General features: G+C 40.5%; 2 protein-coding genes across 2 annotated transcripts; one reads left to right on the top strand and one right to left on the bottom strand.

Annotated features, from left to right (window-relative positions):
• Positions 1-653: 653 nt before the first annotated feature.
• On the top strand, positions 654-3261 carry LOC111232439 (PI-PLC X domain-containing protein 1-like). Its single transcript, XM_022759964.1, has 7 exons — positions 654-862; positions 1068-1204; positions 1403-1528; positions 1629-1784; positions 2296-2408; positions 2680-2750; positions 2930-3261. Exons 1-7 carry the CDS (start codon positions 760-762, stop codon positions 3235-3237), a joined length of 1014 nt encoding a protein of 337 aa, XP_022615685.1. The 5' UTR covers positions 654-759; the 3' UTR covers positions 3238-3261.
• Positions 3262-4236: 975 nt separating this feature from the next.
• On the bottom strand, positions 4237-13542 carry LOC111232435 (NACHT, LRR and PYD domains-containing protein 3-like). Its single transcript, XM_022759954.1, has 17 exons — positions 13484-13542; positions 12078-12177; positions 11443-11556; positions 11251-11358; positions 10890-10968; positions 10546-10750; positions 8231-10031; positions 7881-8054; positions 7618-7791; positions 7366-7530; positions 7043-7216; positions 6764-6937; positions 5980-6153; positions 5380-5553; positions 5000-5173; positions 4872-4918; positions 4237-4780 (listed from the first exon to the last, which is right to left on the bottom strand). The coding sequence occupies exons 2-17, from the start codon at positions 12161-12163 to the stop codon at positions 4254-4256; spliced, it is 4350 nt and encodes a 1449-aa protein (XP_022615675.1). The 5' UTR covers positions 12164-12177; positions 13484-13542; the 3' UTR covers positions 4237-4253.
• Positions 13543-13882: the final 340 nt, after the last annotated feature.

Below are 13882 nucleotides of genomic sequence, written 5' to 3'. Positions count from 1 at the left end.
TTCTTCCCAGTGAAAAAGAGAGCAGCAATTTAACTGCTAAAAAGACTAAATTTTTATTCAGCATAGTATTTAATGAGTGATCACTTCCTCATAGCAATCTCAAAAAGCAACTATACTTATATTATTATTGCTATATGCTATAAACACTAGGATACACTGATATTAATTATTATCAGGTTATTAAAAGTGTGAATAGTTGATTGATTAAAACTGGCTGATCACTGTCATCCAGTGGTGAAAGTGAGTAACTACAAAATTCTTCATCTATGTTGTAATTATCCTACAATGACAATTAATGATCATTTTTATCTGCCTTATACAGCTGGTACAGCCTTGTCCCAACTTTAACTGAATCATTATTATAATTTTGCCTCTAAAAACAATTAACTAGAAAAAATAATAGACAGCCAACAAAAGCAGGTTTCATGTTGGATTTAATATGTGGATTTTTATTCATATTTTTTCTGTAGGTTGTAACAAAAAAACTAATAAAATTATAACTGTGCAGTAGAACTAAAAATTAACCTGTAACTTCATTCTTTTTGCAATTTCTTTGTGACTATGGCTTTTGTTTGGAAAATGTTTATCAGGTTTTATTTTGAAAACGGAAACAGGAAATGCTAGTTTGTTACTGACAATAACTCAACCCGGAAGACTTAGTAAGCAAACGGTGTTTAAATTCAAAATAAGGAAACTGCAGATATTAACCCTCTGTCGTGAAGTAATGAGAAAGACAACGAAATATCTCACGTGAGGAACATGGACGACGAACAACGGCAACAACTTGGGGGGAACCCGGACTGGATGTCCTGTCTGCCTGAGGAGCTGCTGGACGTCCCGCTGTGGAACCTGGCTATACCAGGTAAAATAAACAGAGGGAACGTCGGGTAAACAGGGATATTCTGAACTGTCCAGATTATAAACACACAGATTCGTTTTAGTTTAGTTTTAACGTGTGTTCATATTTAATTTCCTTTAAATTTCCAAATACTTTTGTCCATGTACTTTTGGCCAAAAAGTATTTTATAAAGTATATGGACACTGATCTAACTGTCCCATGTTTCCAGGGAGCCATGATAGCATGTCTTTCTGTCTGGATGTGTCCTCTCCTGTGCTGAGATCACAGCCCTGCCTCCTCAGAGTCATTGACAGGCTGTTTCCCTGCTGGACTCGCCCTTGTATTTCCCGCTGGGCCACCACACAGGTAAAGGAGTCCAATTTGGGGGCCAGCAGAGGTGTAGCAGGCTCCTGAGCATACTCTCCAATGAGAGAATCTGGCATTTGCATCAGAACTGGAATTGCAATGAATTGAATTACATTTTTTGTGGAATAACTGTCAAGTTGTGCTTTCTTTCATCTTTCTGTATTAATAGTCTCTCACTTTCTCACTGTGCATGTGCAGCAATCAGTCCTCAGTGATCAGTGTGATCTCGGTATTCGGTTCTTGGACCTGCGGGTTGCCAGGAAGCCGGCTGGAGGCAGCAAATTGTTCTTCGCCCATGGCATCTACACTCTGATGACTGTCAAGGTGCATGAATTAAATCACGGGCCAGAAGCTGTGCTCTCATTTAAAGTGCAAACTTGATTTACAGCAGTTTTTAGTAACAACAATATTTGTCTGCATGCAGGAGGCTCTGGATGAACTGGCTATCTGGCTAGATGCTCATCCTAAAGAGATTGTAATCATTTCCTGCTCGCATTTTGAATTGCTGACTGACAGAGATCATGCCTGGCTTGTGGAGTACATCATCACGCTGTTCAGAAAAAAACTCTGCTCCTCACAGGTACAAAAAAATGAAGACAGAGAAAGGGAACTGATTTGTTAAGAATATTTTTGATTTAAGTCATCTCCAGTTTCTCAGATGAGGATGAGGATTTTGCTGTTTTTCTCAGTTTGTTTTATAAAGTTTAAAATTCTATTAATCAGAACTGATCTTAAACTAATACAGAGTTGATTTTAAAACTTTACTACTAGATTAAAAGACTCTGGATGGTTTAGCACCGTCATACTTCCATACTCTTATTTGTTACCTCAGATCGTCAAACACTACAGCATTAAATGTACCAAGTATGGAGAGGATGCCTTCCTTTAATATGGAAACAAACTGCGGAACAACCTGCCCATAAATATGTGAATGCAACTTACAGAAAGTGTAATTTTATTTCATTTTATCTCATTATTACCCTCTCTTATTGTATATTAATTTAATATTTTCATGCAACACACATGGAAAGTGCTATGCAAGTAAAGTTTATTATTATATTATTATTTCTAAAGTGTGCATGTATATGCAGGACACTCCCACTCTGCGTTCCTGTTGGTCCAGAAGTCAGCAGGTCATTGTTTCCTATGGAAACCAGCAGGTGGTGCTGCAGCACCCTGAGCTGTGGACTGGAGTACCTTACAGGTAAAATGTGCAGTGGTGCTGTTTAACCTGTGTAATGCTTCTAATTTAGAATTGCATATGATTCACACCATGTTTTTATTATTATGCGTCAAAATCAAGCAGAAGCCCAGTATTATCAAACATTATCACCATATTCCAGCTTCTGACATTGGCCCATTTAGGTGTATATATACTACCTTCCACAACAACACCTCATCTTTAAAGTTAAATCAAATAAAAATATAATTTAAATATTAACCTGACTGGCCTCATGCATGCACTCTGTCTCCAGCTATGCTGACAGCCCAGACCCAGAGAAGGTGATCGCTTACCTGGAGGAGCAGAAGAGCAGAGGAAGACCAGGTAAGGCAGCAGTAGAAGTAAAAGTAGCAGTTACACTATAACAGCACTTCATTACAAGTAAAAGTCCTGAATTCAAAATTTTATTTAGGTAGAAGTATTAAAGCCCTGTCAGTAATTTCACTCACTGGTGTACAGAGTTCTGGTTTTATGTTCATTAAACTGAACCTCTTCTCTCCCAGCTGGTTTTTACGTCAGCGGGCTGAACCTGACGGAGGACACTCCTTACGTCCTCCTCCATCCCCTCCAGACCATGAGGAAGATGACGCTGAAGGCTCTCTCGCTGCTGCTCAGCTGGACGAGTGAGCAGCGGCCAGGGCCTGAGGGTGGGGTCAACATCGTCTGCTGTGATTTTGTGGGCATCAGTCAGTTCTGCTCGCTTGTGATTGGCCTGAACTACAAACTGCTGGGCGGACCCAGGACACTCGCTACCCGTACTGTCTGCAGGACACTGGGAGATACCATTGACTGTTACCATAGCAACCGCTAGGGCTGTGACTGATATACCTACTTATTTTCCTCCTTTTCACTTGGAGATTTCATCCTGTTTACATTGGTGTGTCTGTGTCAAATTCAGTATTAAATATTAAATTTAAATATGATTAACTGTGAACACTGTCAGACATGACACACTAAATATGTCTCATCATGTGAATATTTTGTATTATTTTTGCATCCTCATACTTTTAACCTCACAATTTTTCTATTATTTCATTTCATGTTAATTAATATGTTGGCATTTGGAATATACACTTTCACACATGTAAATAAATACAAACAAATATTGTATGTTTGTATGTTTCATGATATTAATAATCATTCAGTGTCAGCAGTGAATAGAGAAAAGCTCTACTGTCTCAGAGGGACAGTCTGGCTTACAGATAGCAGTCAATAATAATAAATACAAAAAGAATGCAAATAATAAAAAGATCCATAAATACATACTGTAAGTGCAGTACAGAAGAGGAGTAGTTTTAGTTAAAAAATATAACAGGAAACTATCACAGAAAGCATGAAATTATTCTGCTGTGAAACTGATTTCACTTGCTTTACTAATTTTACTGTATTTAAATGAAATGTTGTATTATGTATGTATTAGATTTGGTTGGTAGATACTCAATATCAAATAGGAGCAAAAGAACATGATGAAGACATCCCTGATTTTAACTGAGCTCCCTGAGATATTAACATTTACCTTAAACAAAGGCTCTGATATTAAAATAAAAAAATATTGACAAACTATACACTTTAGGAGAGAACATGGATTTTCTTCATCATGTCTTGTGAGGGGAATTTTAGTGGGAGTTGATGGAGTTTTGAGAGTCTCCTGGTTGTGTTTCTTCCTCAAGGCAGAGTCCTTGATCTTGGGTTAGGGTTCTGAACTATTTGACACAACAGGGTTGATTCATGTAAATTAAGTTATTTTTCTGCCTTCAAATGAATTCAATGATGACATTGCTTTTCCCTGAGTCAAGACATTTTTGTCCATTTTCTCCATCTGTTTTTCTAACACAAGGACACTGATGACTCCAATGATAAGAACCCAAATCCAGGATAGAGAGGTTCAGTGAAAGCACAGTAGAAGGTGTAGAGGTGAACTGGTGAGTCAGATGAGACTCCATAGAAGGACAAAGTAGCAGGCCAGTCCAGAAACACCCCAACTCTGTTAGAGGCAGCTGAGTGTTTAGTGTGAAGAGCTGTCCTGATGTTATTGTGCCAGGCATAGTAACATTTATCCGTCAACTCCAAACTCCATGACTTCTCATTCCAACCGAGCCTGCTGCCGTCACGAGCCCCGCTCCGTCTGAGCCCTCTGTAAGTCACTCCGATATCAACCCCTCCTTCCCAGTCCACCTCCCAGTAACAGCGACCAGCCAGACCAGCTGTGCACAGCAGCTGGTAGCACCAGTCGAATCTGTCCGGGTGGTCGGGATACGGCTGCTTCTCTATCGCCAGCATCACTTTCCTGTTGTTCTCAGTCAGGAGGACGTTTTTGTGAGCTGTGTTTGGGTCCAATGTGAGTTCACAGACGTCTGAAGGTGGAAAGAAACAAAATATATGGAAGCAGGTTTTGACTGAAAGGATGTCACATTAGTGGATTACATATTCAGTTTACAGACTTACACTTTGCCAGACCAGATGTCAACCACTGAACACCATCATGATCCACACTGGATCAAAGAAAACAAAGTCAGATCAGCATGGAGACAATTATCCCTCAAAAATCCTTTCTTTTATTTTTCCCTCCATACCTGAGAATGTCCATCCTCCATTGTCGATCCTCCAGTGCAGCAGAAAGCAGCTTCACTCCTGAGTCTCCTGGATGATTGTAGCTCAGGTCCAGCTCTCTCAGATGGGAGGGGTTGGCCCTCAGAGCAGAGACCAAAGAGCTACAGCCTTCCTCTGTGATCAAGCAGCCTGACAACCTACACAAACACAAAACACAATGAAGGAGTTTTGTAAAAAATAATACGAGCTCTGATTAAAACGATTTTCTCTTTACATGTTGGTTTGAAAGTTGCTGCAGCTCAGGTGCTCCTGCAGGTTCTATAGACCTCACTCACCATCAACATTTTGATCTGTAACAGTAGGAAAAGCACAGGTGTGGATAACATTAACAACTGCTGCTTACCTGAATGTTTCCAGTCTACAGTGAGGACTCCTCAGTCCAGCTGAAAGCAGCTTCACTCCTGAGTCCTGCAGGTCGTTGTTACTCAGGTCTAGGTCTCTCAGACTGGACGACTTGGTGCTTAGAATTGATGAAACATCCTGACAGCATTTTTCTGTGAGCCTCGTCTGATTTAGCCTAAAAAATTAAAACATTTCCCTTTACATTTTCATTTTTTAGCTTCGAAGGGTTCAGAAAAACTACATTTTAGCGAGGATGAAAAAGTTCCAGAGCTCAAACATACTGTATGTTACGCTGGTTTGTCGTAATGCTAACTGCTAACTAGAGAGCTACTGCATTACAACTACTTTCAGCTTGCAGGTAAAAGTAAAAGCACAGCTTCTTTAACACATCACTTCACCAACTTAAACAATTACTAATACTACAAGCAATGAGCACATCATATATATATATATATATATATATAAATGTAAATATCCACAAAGATAAATCAAAAGTTTTACACTGTTTAACAGTAATTAAAGCAAGAAGAATAGAAAATTTTAACATATAAAATGGTGTCAATTGATGCAGAAAGCTCATGGTGTTACAATAAGATCTCACCTGAGTGTTTCCAGTGCACATTGCGCATTCCTCAGTGCAGCAGACAGCAGTTTGACTCCTGAGTCCTGCACATGGTTGTTATTCAGATCCAGCTCTCTCAAACTTGAGGACTGGGAGATGAGAACTGAGGCCAGAGCTTCACAGCTCCTCCCTGACAATTTACAGCCACTCAGCCTGAAGGATTTCAATCCGCAAACTTACAGATTGCATAAAAACTTGTAACAGAAAATACACCTTTTTTGGAGAAAATGCGAATATGCTTGCTTTTTTTTTGGCTGATTTGTTAGAAGCTGTTAGTAGTAATTTCAGAAGTATTCAGAGAAGTTGTTGTAGTGATGGTGTTAATGAGCAGCAGGAGTCAGGACGGCGCGGGAGGAGGTGATTGCGGAAAGTTTTGAAGACATCAATCTCAGAGTTTAGTGTGAGTTGTTGAAGCAAACAAAGTAAGTAAAATGTCCCTTTATAATTCATCCCCCATGCAGAATACCGTAGTTTGGTTTCAGCAAAGAGTGAAGAGTCAGGTGAGATAAAGACAACCCAAAAAAAATTATAAATCACACGAACCACTCTGTCAGAAACAATGGTAGATATTGTGTTTCTGCTTTGGGATAAGTGAGGGATATTAAGACCATATTTAATGAAGTCATGTCTACGATGTAACGAATAATACATTTGTGGATCCCCAGACAGAGAGAGACCAAGAAAGCAAATACATCAGGTCTACTGGTTTCATAAATAGGCCACAAATAGCTGTATCACACTTTACAAATTGCAAAATCCTGACCTGACACTCTCCAGTGAGCAGTGTGGACTTCGCAGTCCAGCGGAGAGCAGCATCACTCCTGAATCCTGCAGGTCGTTGTTACTGAGGTCTAGCTCCTTCAGACTGGAGGACTGGGAGCTGAGAACTGATGAGATCTCCTGGCAGCATTTCTCTGTGAGGTTGGTTTGATTTAACCTGACAAAGAAACATTTTTATACTATAACATTTAATAAGTTGCTCACTTGACAGTCACTGTTTCCAGCCAGGAAATACTCCAAAACCTTACGACATGTATCTAACCTGAGGGTTTGGAGTCCACAGTGTGGACTTGCCAGTCCAGCAAAAAGCAGTTTGACTCCTGAGTCCTGCAGGTCGTTGTTGCTCAGATCCAAGTCTCTCAGACTGGATGACTTGGAGCTGAAAACTGATGAGAACTCTTCACAGCATTTTTCTGTGAGCCTGGTTTGAATCAACCTGAAAAAACGACAAGATTTTTTCTTTATAGTTCAAGTATTTACAGATAATTACAGACAGAACCACTTCAGTCTCTATTTATGATGACCCACATGCACTATAATAGTAAGGATACCGTTTTAAACCAGAGTGTCAGAATGTGATCTTACCTTAGAGTTTCCAGTCTACAGGGCTGACCATCCTGTCCAGAGAAGAGCTTCACTCCTGAGTCCTGCAGGTCGTTGTTACTCAGGTCCAGCTCCCTCAGACTAGAGGAGCTGAGACTTGAAGCCAGAGTATCACGACTTCTCTCCGACAGATTACAGCCAATCAGCCTGATAAAGAATTTCAATCAGTCAAATCACACGTAAGTGTCACGCCACTGATTCATTAACAACCTGTGAAACATCCTTTATCCTGACCTGAGTTTTTCCAGTGCACAGTGTGGACTTTCCAATCCAACTGAGAGCAGCTCCACTCCAGAGTCCTGCAGGTCGTTATAACTCAAGTCCAGGTCTCTCAGACAAGAGGACTTGGTGCTGAGAACTGAAGATAACCCCTGACAGCATCTCTCAGTGAGGTTGCTTTGGTTCAGCCTGGCAACATGAAGAGACGATACACCATAATTTAACTAGATCAATGCATAAAACATGACCACAAATATTACACCACAGTATGATCGAACCTCAGCTTTTCTAGCCGACACTGTGGATCCTTCAGTCCCACAGAGAGCAACGTCATTCCCGAGTCCTTCAGATTGTTGTTAGTCAGGTCCAACTCTCTAAGACTAGAAGACTGGGAGCTGAGAACGGATGCCAGACCTTCCCCGCTTTTCTCCGACAGGTTACAGCCACCCAGCCTGAACAAACAACAAAAACATACTTATCATTTCATACTTCAATAATTTTAATCACCAGTAAATTCACAGGAACTAAATTACATTTGCATATGAAAGAAAAGAGCTTTCAGTGGTGAGTTTACATATGAAATATTTAACACATTTTAATGTATTAAATTTGTCTGATTTCCTCTTACAGAGACTTATTTGAAGCTTTGACCACTGGCAGCAGCCTCAGAAGACCCTCCTCTGAAGCAGAGTATTTCCTCAGGTCAAACACATCTAGTTCTTTCTCTGATGACAGCAAGATGAAGACCAGAGCTGACCACTGAGCAGGAGAGAGGCTGGCTGTGACGAGACTTCCTGAGCTTAGGTACTGCTGGATCTGCTCCACTAGAGAACGATCATTCAGCTCGTTCAGACAGTGGAACAGATTGATGCTTCTCTCTGCGGAGAGATTTTTCCTGATCATGCTCTTGATGTACTCCACTGTTCCCTGATTGGTGCGTGAGCTACATCCTGTCTGTGTCATCAGCCCTCCTAGAAGAGTCTGATTTGTCTGCAGTGACAGGCCCACGAGGAAGCGGAGGAACAGATCCAGGTGTCCATTTGGACTCTGTAAAGCCTTGTCCACAGCACTTTGGAAGAGATATGACAGTTTAGATTTGTCCCTTAAGAGATTAGACCACCAGGTTTTTGTTTGAGACAGCTGATTGATGCCGGAGTTAGTGAAAGTCAGAAAGACATAAAGAGCAGCCAGAAACTCTTGAATGCTTAGATGAACAAAACAGTACACCCTCTCCTCGTACAGCCCTCTCTCCTCTTTGAAGATCTGTGTGAACACTCCTGAGTACACTGAGGCTACTGTGATGTCGATGCCACACTCAGTCAGGTCTGATTCATAGAAGATCAGGTTTCCTTTCTGCAGCTGCTCAAAAGCCAGTTTTCCCAGAGACAAAACCATCTCCCTGCTCCCTGGGTTCCAGTGTGGATCTGCACCTGCTCCTACACGATACTTATTGCTCCACAATTTGGCTTGCACCACCAGGAAGTGGATGTACAGCTCAGTCAGGGTCTTGGGCAGCTCTCCTCCCTCTCTGGTCTTCAACACATCCTCCAGAACTGTAGCAGTGATCCAGCAGAAGACTGGGATGTGGCACATGATGTGGAGGCTTCGTGATGTCTTGATGTGGGAGATGATCCTGCTGGCCTGCTTCTCATCTCTGAACCTCTTCCTGAAGTACTCCTCCTTCTGTGGGTCAGTGAACCCTCTGACCTCTGTCACCATGTCAACACACTCAGGAGGGATCTGACTGGCTGCTGCAGGTCGTGTGGTTATCCAGAGGCGAGCAGAGGGAAGCAGTTTCCCCCTGATGAGGTTTGTCAGCAGCACGTCCACTGAGGTGGACTCTGTAACATTAGTCAGGATCTCAGTGTTGTGGAAGTCAAGAGGAAGTCGACACTCGTCCAGACCGTCAAAGATGAAGACGACCTGCAGCTGTTCAAACCTGCAGATGTTCAGACCTGCTTCTTTGGTTTCAGTAAAGAAGTGATGAAGAAGTTCCACCAAGCTGAACTTTTTCTCTTTCAGCACATTCAGCTCTCTGAAGGTGAATGGAAATGTGAACTGTATGTCCTGGTTGGCTTTGTCTTCAGCCCAGTCCAGAGTGAACTTCTGTGTTAAGACTGTTTTCCCAATGCCAGCCACTCCCTTTGTCATCACTGTCCTGCATGGTTGAGCTTTTCCTGGCAATGTTTGGAAGATTTCTTTACATCTGATGGTTGTTTCTGGTCTGGCTGGTTTCCTGGATGCTGTTTCAATCTGTCTGACCTCATGTTCATCATTGACCTCTCCGGTCCCTCCCTCTGTGATGTGAAGCTCTGTGTAGATCTGATTCAGAAGGGTTGGATTTCCTGTTTTACCAGTCCCCTCAAACACACACTGGAACTTCTCCTTTAAACTGGATTTGAGTCTACGCTGGCACGTGGCAGGAGATTCTGCATGAACAGAAAACATTAGTAAGTCGATGGTACAATAAATGTGAAGTGCATATAAAAGCATTTGCTAAAAACCATCCAAATTTTCCTCAAAATCAACAAAAGAAAATGTGAATTAATGCACTTTTCCATCCACTACAGTTATGCGAATATTAGGAGTTGAGTGCATCAACATGAAAAATTGGTGGCAGCGCCATTAAACTGACGAAGAGAAAAAGGGTGCAACAAGATGACCCTATTAAAAAGAACGCTTGTCAACAGTGAGTAGAAATTTACAGCCTCTATATCACCCCACACTGATGTGATGTTTTCATCTTTTCAGTGTCACTTCATGTACATCATGATTTATTCACCAAGACTGTTTCAATTGCAAAATGAAAATGCACATAAAAACAGGTTGTTGGAAATGCACTTTGTTCCATTTGGTTATAGCCTTAGCAGCATCTCCAGCTTCGGATCTGCAAACCACTTATTTCCCCTTTACATCATGTAACAGCTGTAACAATTCTCTTACTGCTCTGCAGAGAGTCAGCCAGTCTCTCCTCCTTCATTCTCCTCAGGAAGAACAGTGTGATTTTCAGGAACGCCTCCCTGCTGCTCCTCATAGCCTCCTCCTCATCACTCGTCATCACCTCGCCATCTAAACATGCTGAATTTAAAACCCTCTGCATCCTCTTCAGCTCGTTCTTCACAAAACTAACAATGTTCTGCTCAAGCAGCTAGAAAACAAGGAAATACAAATTCTCATTGCGTCATCTGTCACACAGTGAAAGCCTGATTGTCTATAGACATTGGAGAGCATTAGAACAAAAATGGTAGTTTATGATTGCTTCTAAATATGCTTGTACGTGTACACACCATAAATATGGAGTCCACATCTTTTTGATGTTGTAGGGCAGACTGACCACTGTGAACTTCTGATCTCTTCTGTTGTGGTCTGTGGAGGACAACCAACATACATAATATTACTTTTCATATTAGTTTACTTGTCATTTTATTGGAAAAAGAAATTATCAGTTACCGTGGATAGAGCACTGATCTATTTACTATTTACTGCATATTTACATGATAAAACACAAAAACACAACTAAGCTTTTTGTTGCATGCTCTGTCACTGAATTTGACCTATGCATTTTTCTTTCTAGAGTCTTTGGGCTGTAATTTTATTATTAATACATGTCTTGTTCTTTGCATTGTTGATACAGACTTGTTGACTTACTCTTTTTCAGAAGAGTGTCTTTGAAAAGCAAGTGGTGGCTCCATTGAATCTTTGCTCTTCATGGACACACAGCTGGGTACCGGAGAGTCTGGTCTCTTCTCCTGGATCCTAACAGAGACAAATAATTGACAAAGAAATGTAGATTCAACCTAAAAACTGCCCTGTTAATGCTAACATAGTATGCTGACTCACTCAGTTTCAGAAGAATGTCTTTGAAAAGCAAGAGGTGGCTCCATTGAACAGTTGCTCTTCATGGACACAGAGCTGGGGACAGGGGAGGGTGGTCTCTCCTGCTGCTGCTCTGGGCTTCAACAAAACACAGGGATTTTACTTTTAATAATCATTTCAGACAAGAAAAGAATCCAGGCCTTGAGATATCTGAAGATAATGTAAATGATATGGAAGATTACCAACTCAGGGTCCTGAAGAGAGTATTTTTTAACATTACTTTGTGACTCCAAAATCAAAATTTGTCTGAAAGAGGGGTATCAGGGACAGGATGAGTTCTTGAAGCAGTGTGCTAAAAAAAATGGCTGATCATTGTCATATTTTATGGGCTTGCCCTTTGAGCTTTTCACAATAAGAAGAGATTGCTAAATAGAAAAAGAAATTACTTGGAATAGAGGGTGGGTTGCTCTTTTGTCACATAATACCTGGGAAAAAAATCCAAGACAAACAAACCAACAAAAGACAACTGGATTGCAAGTGTCAACAAAATAAACTGTATGGAGAATTTGACCTTTACCTTAGATTAGGGTGGGATCCATGTAATGTAAAATACTGGAGAAAATGAACTGTACATACAGGTATGTGTAACTGCTGCTTACCTCTGAGCGTTGGTCCAGTCACATTCCCCATATGAAGAGGTTTTTGAGGGGAGGATCCCCTCATCTACCCCCCCAGGCAGATCCATAGTCAAGCTTACACCTTTAAGAACACACCAAAAACACTGGGTCAGTCAGACTCCTGTATCAAGTCTGCATAGTGGCAGAAAGAGACACACGCTTGCTTATTGTCTTATGTCTGTTTAAACTACAAACATGGCATATCTTGGACAAATCATGAGTAGTAATCATAAGAAAGTAGAAAGTACAACGGCAGCTAATTAAATCAAAATGACACATTAGTTACGCTGCTGCTGTGTTGTGTTGTGACAGGTGAAAAGTTTTTAATGTATTTAGTCTTTACTCTTTAGAATGGAACCTGACAACTGCTGATCCAGGATCAGTTTGAGATGCACCCCAGGGAAAATCTCATAGTAATCTAGATGGTGATTATCAATTTGAGATACATGGTACTTTAATTAAATGTATCTATTACCTACAACTTTATACTTCTCCACTACATTTCAGGATGACAGCTGTAGTTTAAATTAAAATTTTACACACAAACCTAATGATTATTTCATTTGTCTGTTTCATTATTTTATCATTTAAATGATGTACTCTCATCCATGAAACAACCAAGCTGTGAGTAAAGCAGTTTAGATTAACTTCATCATGATTAAGTACATTAAAGTGCTGCTAACATAGTTGAAAATAATCAACTTTTACTTTTTATAATTTAAGCATTTTGTTGGTAGAGGAGACCTGGGGATGGTTGTTACACTTTTGGCCTCTGCACATGTAAATAACTAAAATCATTTTTGTAATAGAGTCTACTACAAATTGCAATATTTTCAAATTCTCCAACTACATCACATAATTAATTAAAGCACTTTTAATGCACAAAAGACTCATCCGTTTTTGTTACCCACTGTCTTGGCATGCTGAGAAAAGGAGTAGTATAAATAACAGTTTTGAAAGGTGTAACCATCCCCACCCCTATCAGCCATTGTTTAGCTAGCTGTAGCAGCATGATGGTTTGAAATAAGCATATATGAAAGGCTTCATATTTTACCTAAGAGACTCTCTAATCTAATAGTTACATCATTCTAACATAAACAGTATTATTACTAATCAAAGTATAGACTTGGTCCATAAAAATACTTTCTTACCTGACAATCAATGTTTTGGATGGAAACTCTGTATAGTATACCCCTGATAGCTACTTATACTTAGCTGTTTTGAATACATGTAATGGATTATTTGTATATTGTAGAACTACAAGAGCACTTTAGCATCCTTTACCAGTACAACCACGTAATATATATGTAAAACATATATGTCTGACTGTTGCACCTCTAATAATAATGGGCAATAAAGCGCAAAAAAATAAATGAAAGTTACAGTACCTTTTCCATGGTCAAAAAACAACTGCGTCACACAGTGTTGTAACCAACTTCACTTCCCGAGACATTCAACAACAATAAATGACACAGAGCGAAGGCGCAACTGAACCACAGTTAGTTCCGCCCGAGTTTTGATTGATTGGACGACAGGCATTCCATGAGTGCTGGGACTTATAACTGCATATATCACTCCGCTTAACAGGTGTTCTATCAACCGTTAATTAGCGTTATATTAACGGTCATTGACGCCTGCTGATATTCAATACATCACTCCCTCTCGGTGCTATTGCATGAATACGGGTTGGAAATAACTTGTCAGGTCTTGTGTGATGCAGAGTCCAGTGATACACCCAACTGTTTCGACTTAAACTAGTTCTTGACGAAGGTGCCGCTGCCCTGATG

The sequence above is a fragment of the Seriola dumerili genome, unplaced genomic scaffold (assembly GCF_002260705.1).
Source record: "Seriola dumerili isolate Sdu_G_001 unplaced genomic scaffold, Sdu_1.0 BDQW01000018.1, whole genome shotgun sequence".
In the NCBI taxonomy this organism is placed as follows: domain Eukaryota; kingdom Metazoa; phylum Chordata; class Actinopteri; order Carangiformes; family Carangidae; genus Seriola; species Seriola dumerili.
Note: the sequence above shows the minus strand (reverse complement) of the source record. Positions and strands in the feature narration are given on the sequence as shown.

Coding starts and splice junctions, on each gene's coding strand:
- LOC111232439 (XM_022759964.1), top strand. CDS start 760: ATGGACGACGAACAACGGCAACAACTTGGGGGGAACCCGGACTGGATG. Junction 863..1,067: donor GTGGAACCTGGCTATACCAG/GTAAAATAAACA, acceptor CCATGTTTCCAG/GGAGCCATGATAGCATGTCT. Junction 1,785..2,295: donor AAAAACTCTGCTCCTCACAG/GTACAAAAAAAT, acceptor ATGTATATGCAG/GACACTCCCACTCTGCGTTC.
- LOC111232435 (XM_022759954.1), bottom strand. CDS start 12,163: ATGGATCTGCCTGGGGGGGTAGATGAGGGGATCCTCCCCTCAAAAACC. Junction 11,557..12,077: donor GACTGGACCAACGCTCAGAG/GTAAGCAGCAGT, acceptor GTTTTGTTGAAG/CCCAGAGCAGCAGCAGGAGA. Junction 7,217..7,365: donor TGTAGACTGGAAACTCTAAG/GTAAGATCACAT, acceptor TCGTTTTTTCAG/GTTGATTCAAACCAGGCTCA.